Source organism: Chionomys nivalis, chromosome 7 (genome assembly GCF_950005125.1).
Source record: "Chionomys nivalis chromosome 7, mChiNiv1.1, whole genome shotgun sequence".
Classification (NCBI taxonomy): domain Eukaryota; kingdom Metazoa; phylum Chordata; class Mammalia; order Rodentia; family Cricetidae; genus Chionomys; species Chionomys nivalis.
Window position 1 is genome coordinate 102,123,219 of NC_080092.1, and position 21,794 is coordinate 102,145,012.

Below are 21,794 nucleotides of genomic sequence, written 5' to 3' on the forward strand. Positions count from 1 at the left end.
TAGCTAGGAAGTAGAGGGATAGGCTCGGCTGGTGGACAGAGAATAAACAGGAGGAAGAATCTAGGCTCAGAGAAAGTGAAGAAGAGAGAACAAGAGAGAAAGATAGGGAGACTCTTGGGGCCAGCCAGTCATGGAGTAGGACATACAGAATACAAGAAAGGTAAAAAGCCCCAAGGCAAAATGTAGATGGAGAAAAACAGGTTGCAATAAGTTATAAGAGCTAGTGGGACAAGCATAAGATAAGGCCGAATATTCATAAATAGTAAGAAGTCTTTGTGTCATGGTTTGGGAGCTAACTGGTGGCCAAAACGAAAGCCTCTTACAGGTGTATGGTGGGACAAGTGCAGTAAGTCTCTTTCACATCCCAGCTTCTAGCTGGCTACCAAGTGATCACTTGCTTCCTCCCAAGTCAGGAGCAGTCAGGACTCTGCCATCATGAATGTGATTTCATAATATCTTTCTAGATTCCTCATGCCAAGCAAAAGACCAAAGTAAAAATTAGGAAATAAAAACCAAAACAAATGTATAGTATCTAATCAGAATTAAATTATCTATGTAAAAAATCCATAACAGTGTGTGACAATCTAACAAGAGGTAGAGGAGGTGGTGATTCAATAAAGTTGCTAATCTCACCCCAGGATTCTAAACTGTATAAACTGGGTAAGAAGAGGGCCGTACAGCCAGGGTCCTTCAGGGAATTCACATCTGTACACAACAAAGGAGAAATGAACTTCATGGAAGGAGGAGAAGTAAAGGCAGAAAAGAAAAAAAAGAGAGAAGGGGAGAAGGAAGGGAGGGGACAGTAGATAGGCAGAGAGCTTCAAGATGGCTGGGGGAGGGGCACCCTCAGGGGAAGAATTGGAGCCAATAAAGAGGCACGAAGAGAAATCACACTTGTGTTAATCAGAGCCACCTGCCAACATTCATGCTGCCAGAAAAAGACATACGATCTAAAAGGATCCACAGCCCACGACAATCACTACAAGAAATGTTTTCAGAAGTCCATTAGGCAGAAGAAAATAGTAAGATGGGAATCTGCATCTATATGAAGCAAAGGAGGACACTGGGAAAAGGCATATGGGGAAATATGAAAATTTTCTTCTTTTTGTTCATATCCTTTTCACAGAGCCATAAGCTGAATTAGTGACAACATGCTGTGGATTCACAACCACACAAGACAAAGTGTAAATGTGTGGATTCATGTTAGCAGAGGCCAGAGGGCATTGTGTAAGTAAGAGCACACACTCAAAGTCCTGACTCTGGTGCACACACTCAAAGGGAGGTTGCAGTTGTTAAGGCCAGCCTGGTCTACAAGAGCTAGTTCCAGGACAAGCTCCAAAGCTACAGAGAAACCCTCTCTCAAAAATAACAAAACAAAACAAAAAATCAGTTTCTCGCCGGGCGGTGGTGGCGCACGCCTTTAAACCCAGCACTCGGGAGGCAGAGGCAGGCGGATCTCTGGGAGTTCGAGGCCAGCCTGGTCTACAAGAGCTAGTTCTGGGACAGGCACCAAAGCTACAGAGAAACCCTGTCTCGAAAAAGCAAAAAAAAAAAAAAAAAAAAAAAAAAATCAGTCTCTTTAAAATAGCCAGTTTCTTTTAAAATTCAAAAGTCTCTCAACTGTGGGGTCCTGTAAAAAATAAATTAAATACTCTCTTACTGCAAGAGGGAAGAACCAGGGCACAGTCACATCTGAACAAAGCAAAACCAAACCCCCACAGTTTAACTATCTCAATATCCGATGTCCAGGACTGATTCACGATCGTCTGTGCTCCTCCAACGGGCTTGGGTCACGTCTCTGACTCTGCCCTCTGCATCACACACAACGCGTCTTCTAGGTTCCAGCTGATTCCACTCAACCACTGCTGCGGTTCTTGGTGGTCGTCTCCAAAATGCTGGAGTCTGCTGCTGCAACTGGGCTGCATCTTCACCAACAGCCTCTCCTGGAATCTCTTCAGGGACTCCAGCCCTGCCACACAGTGTCAAGCCTCAGCTGCTCTCCATGTCCCCTTCACGCCTTCAAAACCAGGACCACCTTGGATGACTCTAACACTATGAAGTTCAGTTGCCGGCCCGAGTAAAACCTTGGCAAAACCTGTCTGTCAGCTTCTCTGTGCTGACCCTGAGCAAACACGTCCCAGAAGACTTCACCTCAGTGATGCTGGTCTCTTCTTAATCACAGCGGATTCCTCAGCCCCGACTGACCAACATCCATTGTTCCAGCAAAGCAAAGGTTTAACTTTAATGTTTCTCGTTCCTTGTTAATCGCAGCTGATTCTTCAGCTCCTGCTGACCAGACACTGCAGATGCTTCACACTAAAGTCCTGGCAAAGTCTTTGCTTCCCGCAGAAACTTCACAGACCAGGCCCCCATCTTCTGCACTGCTCTCGACATTCTCGTCTTCCCAGCTCCTACAGAACAGCCGCTGAGCTCTCAACACTCAATGGCTTTCCTAGCCCAAAGTTCCAAAGTCCTTCCACAACCCTCCCCAAAACACATGGTCAGGTCTGTCACAGCAATACCCCACTAGGGTTACTACTGCTTTGATGAAACGTCATGACCAAAAACAATTTGGGGAGGAAAGGGTTTATTTGGCTTACACTTCCACATCACAGTCCATCACTGGAGGAAGTCGGGACAGAAACTCAAGCAGGGCTGGAATCTGGAGGCAGGAGCTGATACAGAGGCCATGGAGGGGTACTGCTTACTGGCTTACTCAACCTGCTTTCTTATAGAACCCAGGACCAACAGCTCAAGGATGGCACCATCCACAATGGACTGGGCCCTCCCCATCAATCACTAATTAAGAAATGCCCTACAGCCAGAACTTATGGAGGTGTTTTCTCAATTGAGGTTCCCTCCTTTCAGATAACTCTAGTCTGTGTCAAGCCGACATAAAACTAGCCAACATAATCTTTCAGGTAACTCATATCAAGCTGACATTAAACTAGCCAGTACACACACTTCTCATCCTGGCCCAGCTACCTGGTATAAAGTAAGTCCCGGGTGAACCGGCTGAGAACTACGAACTCCTGAATGACAATCGGATGCCCCCATCTGTTTCCCAGGCCCATAGAATGAAGCTCTTTCTATCTTGTCAGTAGTGTTCCTGAGAAAACTGGGGGCCTTGGGTGTCCTAATCTTGGCTTGTAGCACAGAGCTGGCATCCCATGGGGAGAGACAAGCTGAGGTGACATCAGGGATTACTGTACAGTTAGCCATAAGCCCTCAGCTCATTCAGCAAGTCTGGGCATACAGGAGCTTCTCTTATCTGCAGCCCAGAACTGTGACTGGACTATGTAAATGATTGTCTTAATCAGTGTTCTATTGCTGTGAAGAGACACCATGACCAAGGCAACTCTTATAAAAGAAAGCATTTAATTGGGGCTTCCCTAAGGTTTCAGAGGTTTAGTCCATTATCAGCATGGCAAGAAGCAGGGTAGCATGTAGGCACACATGGTAGCTAGAGTTCTACATCTGGATCCCCAGGCAGCATGGACAGAGAAACACTGGGCCTGGCTTGAGCTCACCCCTAGTCACACACTTTCTGCAAGTAGGCCACATCTACTCAAAGACCACACCTCCTAATCCCTCTCAAGTAGTGCCACGCCCTAATGACCAAGCACTCAAATATATGAGCCTATGGGGACCATTCCTATTCAATCACAATGTCCAAGGAGAATTAGGCTTAGCACAGCACAGACCACAGAGGTACAGACCTCCCATTTAAGAGTGCAGTGATACCCAGACCTAGGTGCCCTAAAATATTGCAGAGGTGATGGGAACAGGAGTCTTCACTAAAAACACTGACCTCAGGAATTATCCCTAAATAGGGCCTAAATTTGACTGGATTAGTCTCTGTAGTAATTCATTCCCCACAATGTCACAAAAACAAACAACAGCAAGCAGCAGTTACTGTAGCTGAAGGTGCAGACAGAGAAAGAGGTCCACCGTCCATCCAAGACGAAAGTCATCTCAGGTACCTGCCTCTGAGGAGGTGAGAGGTATCAACAGCAACCAGACGCCTGTTATCTATACTGTCATTTTCCAGTAGAAAATAGAAGCCAGGCCGGGCGGTGGTGGCGCACGCCTTTAATCCCAGCACTTGGGAGGCAGAGGCAGGCGGATCTCTGTGAGTTCGAGACCAGCCTGGTCTACAAGAGCTAGTTCCAGGACAGGCTCCAAAACCACAGAGAAACCCTGTCTCAAAAAACCAAAAAAAAAAAAAAAAAAAAAAAAAAAAAAAAAAAAAAAAAACAAAGAAAGAAAAGAAAAGAAAACAGAGCCAGGAAAAGAAACAGGAATGCATATCCTATACTCAGGTCAAAGGGCAGAGAGCAGAAACTTCCAGTACGAAAAGCCAGATATCAGGTTTAGAGCTGAGAGTCAGAGCAGTCAGTACAAATACATTACATGCAATGCAAAGGAAGCCATAATCACAGAAATAAAGCTACAAAGATATCATATTGTTCAAAACAGCATTAATAAAAATGCAGAATTAAAAATAAGGAACCAAATAAAAATCCTAAAGCTGCAAAATATAATACCAGAAACTGATTTTCAGTAGTAGACCCAAGACTACATTAAACCCTGGAGAATTTGGAAACTTGGAAAGAGGTGGATAAAGATTTTGCTACTTGGAAAAATGGAGAAAAAACAAAAAACAAAACAGAGAACAAAGAACACCATTAAGCATGGTGTAGATGCTGCAAGTGGTGGAAATAAATACGCAGGAAAAAAATGCCTGAAGGATAATGGTAGGAAACTCCCAGACACATTCAAACAGTAAGCAACATTTAGGAAGCCAAACAAACTCCTGATGGAGGTGGGTCATCTTTCTATCTGTTGTTTCATTGGTTAAGTAATAAAGAAACTGCCTTGGCCCCTTTAATAGGACAAAAATTAGGTAGGCGGAGTAAACAGAAGAGAATGCTGGGAAAAAGAAGCTGAGTCAGAGAGTCGCCATGATTCTCCCACTCCAGACAGACGCAGGTTAAGATTCTCCCTGGTAAGCCAGCTCATGGTACTACACAGAATATTAAAAATGGGTTAGATCAATATGTAAGAGCTAGCCAATAAGAGGCCGGAACTAATGGGCCAGGCAGTGTTTAAAAGAATAGTTTCCGTGTAATTATTTTGGGGCATAAGCCATACGGGCGGCCGGATGCCGGGGACGCAGCCCCGCCGCTCCTATTACAACAAACTCCAAAACAAGTAATTCACAACACAGAAAAAAGTGCCAAAAACATGAATATACAAACTCCATAGTTACAAGAATGGAATGACTTATCACTTATAGGGTGTATTAATCAGAGTTCAAGGGCAAAGCAGAACAGAGAGAATGAATATATACTAAAAGAAAATTTATTGGATTGATTTATATGTCTGGGTAGTCTATCCATTGCTGTTACTAAAATCCCTTCCCAACAACAAAGTGAGGTATGATTTCACCAAAGTTCACCTGGGAAAACCGACGAGTTTACTAAACATACTTACAGAGAAAGGGGTGAGGGGTGACGGTCAGGAGTTGGCCTTAAAGTGGCCACACTAGGTCTGCACTCAGCAGGAACGACAGCTTCCCTAGGGCTGCACAGAGGCCCTTCCCCTGGTTCTTCCACACATATAGCCTTTAACCCTTCCCCAAGTGCCCGTGTAATTAGGCCAAAATTGCACACAGGTCATTGGCAAGGGAAACTGAACGGGTTCGACCTCTCCTCCTATTAGGGAAGGGGAAAAGTCAGCAGGCACACCTGTGGTGACCTTTTGGGAGCAGAGTCTACAGAACTCCTGACAATGGCAGTAGTTGGGTTCAGACATTAGTCCCGTACAACACTGTCTCATACTGGAGAGGCTGCGAATCCTGTAGTCCATGGAGCTGGGTATCTCAGAAATCCAATCTGGAGTTAAAGACCTGGACGATTCCTAGAGAATATGAGTGTTCAGTCCACACTGGGATCAAAGCAGCTGTATTTTATGTTAGAGAAAGATAGCAGTAGCAGCTTCAACAGTAACAGGTAAGGTGAATTTGCCAGTGAGCATTAAGGATCCAGGCAAAAAGCAAAGTTTCCATCTTTTACCTCCTTTTATGTAGTCTACCACCTACCCATATCTAGTCTTCTCACTTCAAATAACCTGATTAAGAAGACCCCGCGAGGACTGCACGGCAACTTGCTCTTCAGTTGTTGCAAACCCAATAAACTGATAACCAGGATAAACCATCACATGGGGTGTTCTACTTCTTTGTTTACTTTTTGGATCCCCAAAAACCCATGTAAAAAGCCAAATGCAGTGCCTGGTTAGGTTTGCTCATTAGAGTGACATCATCTTTTAGCTTTCCATGGCAACCTCTGATGCACTGACCTAACACCCAGGAAGGGCTGGGCAACCTGAAAGCTCGACTGCTTCTTCAAGATCACCTTCTTACTTTTGGATGATCTTCCAAAATGATTCATCGTGGGGCAGATAAAGTGGGATTCAACAGACATGACATTTCTTCAAGGGAAGGCTGTGGTGCTGATGGTCAAGAATAGCATGATTCTTTGCCTCACTGCTAGGGGATTTGGGCTTTGTATTCACCAAGAAAAGAGAACTCAATGAGATCAAGGGCATGCTGCTGGCCAATAAGACATAAGCTGCTAGCTGGGCGGTGGTGGCGCACGCCTTTAATCCCAGCACTCGGGAGGCAGAGGCAGGCAGATCTCTGTGAGTTCGAGGCCAGCCTGGTCTACAAGAGCTAGTTCCAGGACAGGCTCCAAAAAGCTATGGAGAAACCGTCTCGGAAAAAAAAAAAAAAAAAAAAAAAAAAAAAAAAAAAAGACGTAAGCTGCCACCTATAATGGTACCCCATGTGAAGTCATTGTGGCAGCCCAGAACACTGGTCTTGGGTCCAAGAAGAGCACCTTCCTCCAGGCTTTAAGCATTAACACTAAAATCCCTGGGAATACTACTGAAATTCTGATTGATATGCAGCTGATAAAGACAGAAACTGGAAGCCAGCAAAGGCATGCTTTGGAACATCTTCCCCTTCGGGTTGATCAAACAGCAGGTGTTTAATAATGGTAGCCCCAGAGTGATTGACATCACAGAAGAAACTGCATTCTTGCTTCTTTGGGAAGGCATTTACCTGACTGTTGACTCAAGGTCATGTTCTATCACCAAAGGGTACAAATTGGTCCTGGCTGTGTCTGTGGAGACCGAGAATACCTTCCCACTCTCTGCAAAGGTCAATTCTTGACTAATCCATCTGCATTTGTGGCTGCTGCCACCACTGCTGCTCCTGCTGGTGCTGTAGCCCCAGTAAAGTCTAGCGCCAAGGAAGCACTGGAGGAGTCCAATATAAAGATAAAGAATTCAGTCTCTTACCAATATCCCCAAAGCAACAACTCAGGTTTTTAAAAAGAAACACAGAAAAGTTTACCCTTCCCTCCCTATCTCTCCCCACCCCCCACCCCCATTTTTTCAAGAAATGGTTTCTCTGTGAAACAGTCCTGGCTGTCCTAGAACTCACTCTGCAGTCCAGGCTGGCCTTGAACTCAGAGATTCACCTTCCTCTGCCTCTGGGATTAAAGGCCTACACCACTACTGTTTGGCAAGTTTACTTCTCTTAAAAATAAAAGAGAAATAACAAAAGGTAGATACAGTGGTATGCTGTGGGAACTCCTTCAGCCAAGAGCCTTTAAGAAACCAGTCCACTTGGGACTATAAACATAGACGCAAAGCTTGTGCTGCCTCCCTCTCCCTCTCCCCCTCCCCCTCCCCCTCCCTCTCTCTGCTGTCAGATTTGGTTCCTGCTCCCCGCTCATGCAGAGAACTGTGATCTGTGAGTCTACCCTTTATTATACTCAATTCTGAGCTAGTGTGGGACTATTTTATAGCATCCATCTATAGTGGTTCCCATCTATAATCCCAGCACTCCTATGTCCCAATGGGAGGCAGAGAAAGGAGAATCATCCAGAAGCTTGTTTGCCAGCGAGGTTGGAATTCAAAGTGAGAACCAAGTCCTGAAAGTTTTCTGATCTTCATACAGTCGCTATGGCATGTACAATGGCACCTAAACCATCCCCCATACTCATACACTGGCATCTGCATAAGACAATATGTAAGCAATACATTATTAATATTATAACCTATAAAAATTATAGCTGTTGACACTGAAGAGATGACTCTGCCATTAAGACCACTGGCTGTTCTTCCAGAGGTACTGGGTTCAATTCCCAGCACACACAGGTGTCTGACAATTGTCAGTAACTCCAATCCCGAGGAATCTGATGACCTTTGTGGCCTCTAAGGGTACCAGGCATGCACATGATTCCCAAACATACACATAAAGTAATAAAAAAATTACAACAAGAAATTACTGTTGTTACAAAATTAACCTTTTAATTACCAGGTGGTGGTGGCGCTCGCCTTTAATCTCTGCACTCAGGAGGCAGAGGCAGGCAGATCTCTGTGAGTTCAAGACCAGCCTGCTCTACAAGAGCTAGTTCCAGGACAGTTAGGGCTGCTCCACAGAGAAACCCTGTCTCAAACAAAAACAAAAACAAAAAACAAACAAAAATTACCCTTCAAAGATGAAGCCCAAGGATGTGAACAGTACTGATAAAACTGTGGCACAGGCAAATATACAAGACGGCATTGTCTTATTTTTATCTCTATATTTTGCAATAGAACTGAAGGGATGGTATGTAAGACAACAAAATCTTTGTCAATAGGCACAGTTTATAATGTACCTCTATGGACACAAAACAAAGATGTAAATTTTGTAACCTCAAGTAAGGCTGTTCAGAGCTGCGAGGAACTGAAGCTGAAATGATATTAATTCGACCCAGATGACTGATAAACTGAAGATGACTATTGTAATCCCTACAGTAACTAACTACAAACACAGAGACAGGCTATAAGAAAGAAATCAAGCAGAACACTAATCAAGCAAGCACCTGCAAAAAAACAGAATTAAAGGACTGAGGAATGAACACAAGAGATTTAAGGCTTTTATAAAGCAGCAATAAAACAGCAAAAGTCCTTATAGACGAAGTACATTATATTTAAATGGATAAAACTCTTCAATTAAAAGGTAAATAGTGGCAGAACAATTCTTAAAAACGAGTCATCTAGCCAGCTTATTATCTACAGTCTCAGCTTTTGGGGAAACTGAGGCAAGAGAATCACAAGCCTGAACTAAACAGTAAGATCCTATCTCAAAACAAAACAGTAAATTTAAAAATGACTCCTCTAAAGCTGGGCGGTGGTGGCGCACACCTTTAGTCCCAACACGTGGGAGGCAGAGGCAGGCAGATCTTGGTGAGATGTCAGTGAGTTCAAGGCCAGCCTGGTCTACAAAGCAACTTCTGGAGGACAGCCAGAACTGTTATACAGAAAAACCTTGTCTTGAAAAACCAAAAAAGGACAGCTCCTCTAAACGTTGTAAAAGATCCAAATGCACACATAAGCTGAAAGACAGCATGTAAAAAGATATTCCATGCACTAATCACAAAGTTAGGTAACTGTACAAACACCAGACAAAATTGATTTTATTCTTAAATTACTTCAAGAAACAAGAAAACAAATAAAAGCCAACATTTTATACTGATAAAAGAATCCATCAATCAAGACAACAATTATGGCCAGAAATCAACAGAGTAAAAGAAGCAACTAAAAAAAAAAAATGCTGTTTTTAGGGGAGCTGGAAAGATGGCTCAGCAGTTAAGAGCACTGACTGCTCTTCCAGAGGACACAGGTTCAATTCCCAGCATCTACATGGCAGCTCACAACTACCTGTAACTTCAATATCTGACACATAATGCACATAAAAAAATTTAAAAACATGTTTTTATGAAGAAACGAACAAAGTAACCAACATAGCTAGATGGGAAAAAAGAAGATGCAAATCACTGGGATGAGGAAAGTTACATCACTGTCAGCCTTGATGAGGGTTCAGAGGGCTAGAAGTGGACACTCTGGATGCTGCAAGCCAGTAACCTGAGAGAAGCAAAGAAACTCCTGGATGTACAAACTAAAAAGTGACCCAGGAACAAGAGATCTGACTCAAGAAAATAAAGCAAAGAAATAAGCCCAGGATCTAATTCATGGCTTCGTCAATGAAGTCTAGCAAACAGGAGAATTAACACTGGTCCCATTCTTTCCCATTTCCTAAGCAGTCCTACAGGTCAGAATTCCCATCAAAGCCACCAAAAATTAGTGTAAGAACTGGAGACCACACAACAACATCCCTTATGAACACACACACAGAAACCCTTAATAAAAGCCGAGTGTAGCGGCTCACACCTTTAATTCTAGAAATCAGGAGGAAAAGGCATGTGGATCTGGAAGTTCTAGGTCAGCTTGACTACACAGCAAGTTACAGGCCAGCCAGAACTATGTAGTGAAAGCTTGTCTAAAAAAAATTAATTAGGCCGGGTGGTGGTGGCGCACGCCTTTAATTCCAACACTCCGGGAGGCACAGGCAGGAGGATCTCTGTGAGTTTGAGGCCAGCCTGGTCTACAAGAGCTAGTTCCAGGACAGGCACCAAAGCTACACAGATAAACCCTATCTCGAAAAAAAAAAATTAAAAAACTTTCAACAAGAGGTGGGAAACAGGGCTGGAGAGATGGCTCAGAGGTTAAGAGCATTGCCTGCTCTTCCCAAGGTCCTAAGTTCAATTCCCAGCAGCCACATGGTGGCTCACAACCATCTGTAATGAGGTCTGGTGCCCTCTTCTGGTCTGCAGGCATACACACAGACAGAATATTATATACATAATAAATAAACAAATATTAAAAGAGAGAGATGGGAAACGGCTCAGTTAGTAAAGTGTTTGTCACACACACGAGGGACTGCTTGTATCTCCAGCACCCACATAAAAAGTCAAGAATGGTGTTATATACCTATAATCTTAGCACTGGAGGAGCAGAGACAGGAAGAGTGTTCACCAACTACTCTTGACCAACCAGTGAACACCAGGTTTAGTGAGAGACCTTATATCAAAAAATAAGATTGAGAATGACACCAGATATCTAGCCTCCATGTATGTATGTGCGCACGCATGTGCGCGCGCGCACACACACACACACACACACACACACACACTCTCTTACAAGACACCAGGAAACTGAATTCAGCAGTCTAGTAGAAAGATTACACAGAATGACTGAGTAGGACTTACCCAAATAATGCAAAAATGGTTCAACAATGGTTATCAGTGTAATTATATAAGCCAACATGGTGAAGGAGAAAAATCAGTTTCTCAAATTGATGCCAAAAAAAAAAAAAAAAAAAAAAATCACTTGACAAAAATCCAACCCACCTACCCCTTTGGTGATTAAAAATAGTACCGTTGATAAACATGCAATACAAGAAGACTTCCTTTGTTCGACAAAGGCTACTAGTAAACCCCATAGTTTAATAAAGAACGCTAGTAAATCCCCCTAGCTAGTACCATACTCAACAGAGGAAGATTGTGAGCTTTCCCTGTAAGGTCAGGGTAAAGATAAGGATGTCTACTTTTGCTACTTCAGCACGTTATAAGAGATTTTAGCCAGTGCAATTAAACAAGAAAAAGAAGAGGACTAAACCAGGAGCTAGGCATGGTGGCACATACCTATAAACACAATACCCAGGATGCTTAGCAGAAAAATCATGAGTTTAAGGCCACCCTAGGCAACATAGTGAGTTCCAGGCCACTAGCCTGGGCTATAAGGCACAAATATGCGCATACATGAACACACACACACACACAAGTCCAAGATCCAATCATAGGGAAGACTACCTCTGGCTCTGTGAATACACTACACTATCTTTAAAAAGAAAAAAGTATTAGTGCTAATAAGTAGGTTAAGCAAAACTATAAGATCTTCAGCATCAACAATAAGAAAAATAAGCAGAAGGAAGTTAAGAAAACAATTTATTTGGCTGAGAATATATATCAATGGCTGAGTATCTGCTTGTATACGCAACACAGATGATCAGAAAACCTAACGAAAAGCTATACTAGCCAAAAACATGGTACCGGCAAAGGATGGCGACAGAAAACAATGGATAGAACAGAGACAAAAAGTAAACTCGTGCGTCTGTGGTCAGTTAGTTCTTGACAAGAATGTCAGGACAATTCTCTAGAGAAAAAATACTCTTAAGAAAGCTGTTAGCCGGGAGGTGGTAGCGCACTCCTTTAATCCCAGCACTCGGGAGGCAGAGGCAGGCGAATCTCTGTGAGTTCGAGGCCAGCCTGATCTACAAGAGCTAGTGCCAGGACAGGCTCCAAAGCTACAGAGAAACCCTGTTTCGAAAAACGAAAGAAAGAAAGAAAGAAAGAAAGAAAGAAGGAAGGAAGGAAGGAAGGAAGGAAGGAAGGAAGGAAGGAAGGAAGGAAGAAAGAAAGAAAGAAAGAAAGAAAGAAAGAAAGAAAGAAAGAAAGAAAGAAAGAAAGAAAGAAAGCTGTTGATGCCAGGCATGGTGGTGCATGCCTTTAATCCCAGCAGTTTGGAGACAGAGGCAGGCGGACCTCTTGAGTTTAAAACCAGCCTAGTCTACAAGTGAGTTCCAGCATGGCTGGGGCTACACAGAGAAACTCTGTCTTGAAAAATCACACACACGTGTGCACACACAGAAAGGAAGAAAGAAAGCTGTAGATGACATGAGAGATGGCTCAGTGGTTAAGAGCACTGATTGCTCTTCCAGAGGACCAAAGTTCAATTCCCAGCACCTAGGAGGCAGCTCACAACTGTCTGTAATTCTAGTCTCCAGGAATCTGACACCCGCTTCTGGTCTCCATGGGCTCCAGGCACATTCATGTGGTGCATAGACATACAAGCAGGCAGAACACCCATAAATATAAAAAAATAAAGAAAAGAAAAAAGAGAAAGAAAAAATGCTGAATGCTGTTGAAACGAGATAACATCTACAGATTTTTCAAAAAAGATGTTTAGTCTCCTACCTCTCCTGCCATTCATAAAAATTAACTCAAAATGGATTAAAGACTAAATATGAGAGCTAAAAGAATAAAAATCTCTAAAACAAAGGAGTAATTTCTTTACTTCCTTGATCAAGCAATGGTTGTCTTAGATACTGACACCAAAAGACACGCCATGAAGAAAAACTAAACTGGATTTCATCAGTTGTAAACTTTTGTGCACCAAAGGTTAACTACCAGAAAAGAATAAAAAGATAATCCCCCAAAATGTGAGAAAATAATTACACATTCTAATAATGCTTTGGTATGCCACATATGTATACTGCTTCTAGAGCTCAGCAATGAAAAGACAAGAGACTTGGACTAGAGAGATGGCTCAGAGGTTAAGAGAACTGACTGCTGTTCCGGAGGTTCTGAGTTCAAATCCCAGCAACCACATGATGGCTCACACCCATCTATAATGAGATCTTGTGCCCAGAACACTATATACATAATAAATAAATTAAAAAAAAAAAAACTCAAGTAAACAGTGAGCAAAGAGTTGAACAGATTCCTCTCCAAAGATACACATCAGCAGAGTACATGGAAGGCTTGACATCATTAACCACTTGGAAATGCAAACAAAACCGTGAGTTACTTCACACACTTCACACTCACCAGAATGGCTACAATAGTACTAACAAAAGAAAATAGCAAGTGACAGTGTATGTGAGTAAGCTGGAAAGTGTAAAATAGTATAATCAGTGAGAGTAACAGTCTGGCAGTTCTTCAAGATGATAAATATAGAATTATAAGGCATATGCTCAAGGATTTATAAAAAAAAAACCAACGCTCATATACTCAAAGAGTTGAAAAATCAGTGTTCAAACAAAAACTTGTGCACAAATATTTGTATGGGCACCGCGAAAAGAATTTCCAAGTACACAAATCTAAAGGCCTATCAACTGATGAAATGGATAAATAGAACATAGTTTATCTGTGCAACGAAATTATTCTCTAATAAGGAATAAAGTACTGATAAAACAGATGAATATTAATAAAACTGTACTTAAGGAACTAAGTCAGTTACAACAGTACATACTATGGTTGTGTTGATATCAAATGTCCAGAACTAACGCATCTGTAGACATGAACTACATCAGTGAGTGCCTTGGACCAGAGTAATTCATGAGTCTGCCATACAGCCAAGATCAATGCACTACCAGATTTGGTATCTGGTGAAGACTGATTCCTGGCTCATTGAAGTTATAAGAGAAGTGTCAAGGGCTATTTGGGGCCTCTTCTATGAAGCACTAACCCCATTCTCAATCATGAATCTCCACCCGCAAGACCCCATCACCTCTCAAAGGTCACACCTCCTAAAACCTACACGTGAATTAGGCTCCAGCTACACATTGGGAGTGGACGACACTGAGACAGCAATCAATCCGTACCAAAGGATGAGAAAGTGGCTGGAGGGAGGCAGGGGCAGGCAGATCTCTGTGGGCTCAAGGTTGGCCTGGTCTACATACGGATTCCATGCCGGCCAGGACTATATACAGTCAGACCCTGTCAAGAGAGAAAGAGAGGAGACAGAGACAGAGACAGACAGACAAGACAAGACAGACAGAAGCTAAGGTCCATTTGATTCTCAGCAGGCAGCAGACCTAAACACCAGACCTAAAGATTACCAAGATACTTTTCTTTACCAGGATACTTTTCACTAGACAATATGAAACCATTTAAGTTCATGGGTTGGTAAGAAACTATAATTACAATGTATCATGTTACCTCCTCTGGGAGAAGGAGAGTCATGGCTTCCAATGACTACAGAGATGCCAGAATCTTCCAGTTTCACCTTCCATTTCTCAATGATGGTCCTAGAATTGTCCTGTAAGTGTGACACTGCGGGTTAGGAAACGCCCTTAAGTGTGGTTTGTAAAACATTAAGTCACCCAACAGCTGGCTCATAAATACCTTGCTGGCATCATTAAAAACAGACAGCTCCATGGTGCCTTCAAAGTCTTGCTGTAACACAGACGCCAAGCACTCATCCAGCCACAGTTCAGCATTGTGTACTGGGAGGATAATAGTCTAGAATTCAGAGAAATGAGTTAGCCAACAGCCACGGGTAACTGCACACCCTTCAGCATCCACGAGATGGCCTAGAATCAGGCCTCATGACAGGCATACCCAACAATCCAAAGATATCTATTTCTCCTTTCTAAGCTCTTGTCATTCATTTGGTCCATAAGACATAATAGGCCCCTCAAGTTCCTGATGCTTTCAAATAGTTATTTCATTTATTCATCTGTTGCTGTAGGTGTACACATGACACTGGGGAACAAGTCCAGGTTGTCAGGCTCGGTGCAAAGTGCCTTCACCACTGATCTCTCTATCCCTATTCCCTTCTAGATGCTTCTGAAAGGGGGGGAGGGCTGAAAAGCATCAAAATACCCCTCCAGCTCAATGGTAAATTCATTATTTTAATCACGAGACAAAAGTATCACCATTCTGATTAACATCTATCCCCCGCTCATGAGAACCATCCCTTAATTAGATGGCACACTCGCCCTTAGAGAAACTCCAACAACGTGACCCCTTCATACTCCTGCACAGCTAATCAAACAGCTGGACCAAGGGGGCCTGTAGAGACCCTTAATCTTTGTTCTGTCCTTGACTTCAGGCACCAGCACTTTTTCTCAGGAAGTGAGAGAAATAAAATCAAAAGTTTCTAAAGTGGCATAAAATAAAATCACTAAAACTTGATGACCAAAAGAACAATTGTCACAGGAACTACCTCAATTTTATATGATGGAGTGAGCAATAAAGAACAGCCACAGATGGGGCTGGAGAGATGGCTCAGAGGTTAAGAGCACTGGCTGCTCTTCCAGAGGTCCTGAGTTCAATTCCCCGTAACCACATGGTGGCTCACAGCCATCTGTAATGAGATCTGGTGCCCTCTCCTGGCATGTGGGCAGACAGAACACTGTATACATAATAGATAAATAAATCTTAAAAAAAATAGAACAGCCACAGAAATTAACAATTGGTGCCACCCTTGAGTTATTGTGCAAATACAAAAGTTTCTCAGAAGGAAAACCAATAGGTTATGTAGGTGTGAACATACACACATAACATGCACATGTTACATATGTAACCCAGACAGTAGCTACAAAATCTCCACAAAGCCTACATACAATATAGACAATAAATCACTATAGATAACATCTACACATAATATTTTAATTACTGAAACTGAACATAGTTATAAAAATTTATGAGTATTGAAATTTACCAAGTTCTTTACAAACAAAATGCTCTTTGAGGAGGTGGGGATCCAAAAGTGGCATTTCATCCTGTCTGTGTTTGTTCTGAAAATGAGTGCCTAAAGACTTTTTATTTATTTTTTTGAGCTTCTTGGGATTGAGCCCAGGTTAAGCATGTGTATAGCAGAGTTATACCCCAGTCCTCTGGACTGACTTTGTAGAGGAAATGAACATTTTTAATTTTCTCAAGACCTACAAGTGAAGAAGGGTGTGGGGTGACTCATATCTGTTATCAGTTAAGTGGGTGTGGAGGCTGGAGTGTTACTTCACGGTCATCCTCAACTATGGGTGTTGCAGCCCAGCCAGAGCCACAGGAGACCTAACAATAAAAAAAAAAAAGGGGGGATGTGTGAATTTTTAACAAGGTTAGGCTAGGCCTTAATTGTGTTGCAGGCCAGCCAGAGCTACAGGAGACCTAACAACAAAATAGGGATATGTGAATTTTTAACAAGGTTAGGCTAGGCGTTGATTTTACCTGTTCCCAATGTCAGTAAGATTGGCATGAAAAATACAAATGACGCTGAGTCTCTGAACCGTACCTACAAGGTGTCCTGGCTCCTGACGTCTACCCCACCAGCTAGGTTAAGTGGGACAGGTGTGGCATACTGTCAGGTGAGCAGGGCTAAGGGAGTGGGGTGGGCGATAGTGTGCTGGACAAGGAGGTGTGTAGGTTAGTGTACGGTAAAACTCTAGCAGGAGCGCCATCTGTACACACGTTCGCCTTGACACAGGAAAGGGTGGGTGCCCTCCAAGCTGAGGTTCCTGAACCCGTGGCAGCGTTCCGGAAAGACCCTAGCGGCTGCGAGCCCAGAAAAAGATGATTACCAGGTCCGGAGGAGAAAAAGCTACAGAAGGGACGAGGGGCGGGGCCGTGTCTCACCCCGCCGTACCTACCACTGAGGCCAGTGGGCCATGCCCAGTGGCGTCCTTGGGGAGCTGCATGGCAGGGCTCCACCGCCCTTCTTTTGCACGCGCGTCCAGCACAAGCAGCCACGGTTTGCAGAGCAGGCTCCGGGAGGCGGTGCAGAGACTGGACCACTTCCGATTGGCGCGCCGTGCCACGTGGATCGCTAGGCGCTAGCCGCTGGCGGGTTTCGGGCCGTGCGGGGCAGAAGATAATCAAGTTCTATTGGTACAGAGACACGTCAGTCAGGAAGGGAAGGCGGGGCTTCGAGCAGAGAGCCAAGCTAGGCGGCCTGCCGGTGTATCCAAGGGCTCGTGAGCTCGCGGGTCAAGCCCCCAGCTCTGCCCGAGCAGCTAAGGAGGGGGTTGGGACCGGGAGGTGGCCGTAGCCTACACTGAGTGTGGGCAGGGCCTAGCCGAGCAAAGGGTTGGGCTCCCGGAGGCCGTGGGCGCTCCTGGCTTTCAGCCCTTCTCGTAGTACTCGCCGGTCTTTGTGGCTTCTTGCCCCGCGGAAGTCGTCTTGCCCCACCTGATGGAAATAATTGCAAACCGAAGTCCACAGTCATAAGAATGTGATAAAAATATTTTAGAAACGGGGGAAACTTGTGAGGGTGCCACCCTGTGCGGGTGGGTGACGACTTGGAAATCCAAAACCGACCACCCGAGGTTGGGCCTGAATAACTTTAAAAAGGGAAATGGCAATAAGTTTAAAATAAATAGGCGACATTTCATTAGAACTGTGTTTGGTCTGACTGTGCGGGAGGAGGAAAAAGGACCCCGCCCAGTGGGAGGATCGCTTGGCTAGGCTGGTCTGGATCTGGAGTAACCAGCAGTAGGTAATTTGTGTAGCCTGCATTCAGAGGCGCGAAACGCAATCAAAGCCAGATGACTGAGTTTCTATGCTACACAGAGATTCACCGGCCCAAGGGTTCCTGGAGGTTGGCGAGGGAAGGAAGTGTTCTGTGAACTGAGAGTCCCAAAGCACAGGAGTCCCACAGTGCCAAAAGGTCTCAGGAAATCACTCTCAAAGTACAGGTGACAATCTCTGGATCGCAAAAAAGATAGTAACTGGAGGGAGGATGGGAACCCAGATAGAGAGGAGGGTCTTCAGAGAAAATGCGTGATTACTAATGTGTAAATAACCCGTGTGCGTTTCTTTTCCAAACAGAGGCTTTTCTGACATTCGCTTGTGCCTGCACTCTGACTAACCATCCCACAACTAGAAGTGTATTTTAAGATGGCATATTTTGGTCGTCCACACCCTCCATTTCTGAGAGGGTGACACCGAGGTCACCCACTGGCCTTGGCACCAAGCAGCCCTCAAGATGTTTCCATATTTAAAAATAGCAGGAGAAGGGATGGGAGAGATGGCTCAGTGGATAGAGCTGCTTGCTGCCAAGCCTTAAAACCCAACTTTGAGCCCCGGGACCTACATGGTGTCAAGGAGAGAACCTACCCCCACAAGTTATTTTCTGACCTCCAAACATGTAGGCAGTTCATAGTCACCCACACCCCCAAAACACATGCAAAACAACTAAAGAAAATATAATTTAAAAATAACAAACGATCTCCTCAAAGCTTCAGAGAATTGCAGTGCTCTTTTTTAAACTTTAGTTTTAGATTATTTTATGTATTTGAGTGTTTTGCCTGTATGTATGTGTGTGTACCACATGCCTTCCTAGTGTCCATGAAGGTTAGAAAAGGGTGTCAGATCCCCTGAGCTGGAATTACAGAATTGTGAGCCACTAAGTTGGTGTTAGGAATCAAAACCATGTCTCTGCAAGATCAACAAGTGCTCATAATTGCTGAGCCAACTCTCTGGCTAAGGACTGTAGTGTTGATACATTGAAACACTTTCCTCAGTAGGAAACAGTGGCCTGCTTTTCTTCCAAGGAAAGAATCTCCCTGGTAGTACAGCAAAGGAACCTAGTACCCTTAGCAGTCTTGTTTGTTTGCTTGTTTTGTTTTGTTTTTCAAGGTAGGGTTTCTCTGTAGCTTTGGAGCCTGTCTTAGAACTCACTCTGTAGACCCGGCTGACTTTGAACTCACAGAGATCCGCCAGCCTCTGCCTCCTGGGTTCTGGGATTAAAGGTGTGTGCCACCACTGCCCAGCCCCTTAGCAGTCTTACAAGCTTGATTTTAGGAGATGAAGTGGAACCCAACCTGTTTCTACAGCCTGTTCTAGGCATTGCCAAACCTTTTCCTGCCTATATAAACGAACGGGACTACGATAGACCCTAACCCTAACCCTCTGCAAGTACCGTGAGCTCCCTAACTTACATCACATAAAGAAGGTAAGCAGGTGACAAGGACCCCGGAGCTCTGTATATTGAGTGTGCTTCGGCTAGCATTGTGCAACCCCTCTAACCTAGATGAACCCACTAAGGCATATGGGAATGTCTATGAGCACCTCTTTCATATAAAAAAAAAATGTTTTCTGCACGCTTTTAATCCCAGTACTTGGGAGGCAGAAGCAGGAAGATCTCTGAATTTGAGGCCAGCCTGGTCTACAGAGTGAGTTCCAGGACATCCAAGGCTACACAGAAAAAAACCCTCTCGTAAAACAAAACAAAAAAACACCTAAGTGATGTGGGATTCCCCTCTGTATGCTGTGAATATCGGTGGTTAATAAAGGACTGCTTTGGACCTATAGGAGGGCAAAACTTATATAGGCAGGGAAAACTAAACTGAATGCTGGGAGAAAGGAGGTGGAGTCAGAGAGAAGCCATGGAGCTGCTGCTGGAGACAGATGCGCTGAAACTTTGCTGGTAGGCCATGACCTCATGGTGATGCACAGATTAATGGAGATGGGTTAAATTAAGATGTAAGAGTTAGCCAATAAGAAGCTAGAGCTAATGGGCCAAGCAGTGATTTAATTAATACAGTTTCTGTATGATTATTTTGGGGTTGAGCAGCCAGAATGACCAATAAACCTAAGATCAAATACAAAATACTCTGTAACTTCTCACAAAGCAAAGCACTATGTCATGCGTGATAGTTGTACTGAAGTTGTGTCTTATCTGCAAAGCCAATAAAAGAAGAGAGCATTAGATGCGATGATATACAGCCTCATCTTTAAGTCTGATCAAAGCAATCTGAGAATTTGTTTTTAAAGACCTCCCTAATGGTCTCTCAGAATGAAGGTGTGGGGAATAGTTTCATTTTAAATGACTTCGTAGTAACTAGCATTCTAGCTCCTACAAGGGGCTGGAGATAGGGGGTCGAAGATGAAGGAGGTATAGGTAGTTCCTGCACCTTTGCAGAACATGGCGTTTGAAGTAGGCTGGAGCTGTTTATATCTCAATGAAAGGAGCTCCAGCTGACCAGCATGGCAAACAGGGCTCTGGCAGGCCTTGTTCTCTGACCACTCCTTCTTTCTTGCTAAAACCATAAGTCCTGAAGCTACCCATCGAGGTCTATTCCCTTATATGGCCACTTCCACTTCCTGAGGCTAACTACCAAGATCCAGCTATCAGAGTATTGAAGTCGAGCAATCAAAAGCTCCCTTTGACTGCCTTAATTAACATGCCCAATCTAAAAACAAACAAACAAATAAACAAATGAAAAACTCTCATCCTAACACAGGGCTTCCCCTTTTACCTTTATAAACTGCTGTTTGCCTGTGAGTCACCTCTGTCTCTCTATCCAGTGTCAGGCCTTTGTCCCTTTAGGACAAATAATCCCCTCCCCCTCTCCCTTGTTATTTTTCCCCTTCTCCCTCATCATTTATCTCCTATCTTTGTCTCTTATTTCCTGCCCTTTGTCCCTCTGGGGCAAATAAATCTCCTTTGTGCTGAGACCTTGGTCTTGGAGTGTAATACTGGTCCTTTCACTCACTGCCTGTAATCTCTTTGCAATAGGAAAGTTGCTTTTTGCTGTGTCCTCCAACACTAGATGTTCTCTTTTTAAAAATTATGGCTATCTTTTTATGTGCATGGGTGTTCTGCATACATATATGTATGTGTAGCATGTATGTATGATACCTGTGGAGGCCAGAAGAGGGCGCTGGATCTCCTAGAACTGGAGTTACCAATGATTGTGCACTGACATGTGGGTGCTGGGAATCAGACTCAGGTCCTCACAGGAACAACCAGTGCTCTTCATGCCTGAGCCATGTTGACAGCCCTGGCGTTGTTTCCTGATGATGAAATATTCCATCCTGCAGGGAAGCTCCTTAAGCAAGCAGGTAAATAACTCAAAATAGCTTCAGGAAGTCCCTGAAACTAACCAGATTCACTAGGCCTCCTTCCTGCCAAAGTAAACAAAAGCTGACAAAACCCCTTTCAGACTGAAAGAAGCTGAGCTGCAAAGAAGGCTCAGATCAAAACAGCTGCCTCAAAGACGCAGAAACCAGCTTGCCAGGAACAGCTTAAGACCAGCTGAGGCACCTAGAGAGGACACTCTCCAACCTGTTGAGCTACCTGTAGGCTGGGCAGTGTGCTCTATGTTCCCAGCTGGGGTGGCCCTTAGTGATGCAGTGTCTTTGAGTCATTTCTATTCTTGAAAGCAACCCCAATAAAACTCACTGGTTCATCAAACTGGACTTGAGTGGTATCTGTACTTTGATCTGTCATGAGTTTCCTGTCTGGGGTGAGATGTTTCTGCCATCTCCTTAGGAAAAGCTTTGTCACACACCTAGAAGTTCCTTTTGCAAACATTCAGAGTGCTAAAGTGCTAT

At 43.9% G+C, this 21,794-nt stretch overlaps 1 protein-coding gene across 2 annotated transcripts in view; it reads right to left on the minus strand.

Annotated features, from left to right (window-relative positions):
• B3gntl1 (UDP-GlcNAc:betaGal beta-1,3-N-acetylglucosaminyltransferase like 1) overlaps positions 1-17,221 on the minus strand; it is a 73,336-nt gene extending 56,115 nt beyond the window's left edge. For both annotated transcript variants that reach the window (XM_057774428.1, XM_057774427.1), the window contains exons 1-3: positions 17,108-17,221; positions 14,862-14,978; positions 14,676-14,775 (exon numbers count right to left, since the gene is read on the minus strand). In XM_057774428.1, the coding sequence (XP_057630411.1) occupies positions 14,676-14,775; positions 14,862-14,978; positions 17,108-17,155 (265 nt within the window). In that variant the 5' untranslated portion in view covers positions 17,156-17,221. The remainder of the gene's footprint in view (positions 1-14,675; positions 14,776-14,861; positions 14,979-17,107) is intronic.
• Between the last annotated feature and the right edge of the window lie 4,573 nt (positions 17,222-21,794).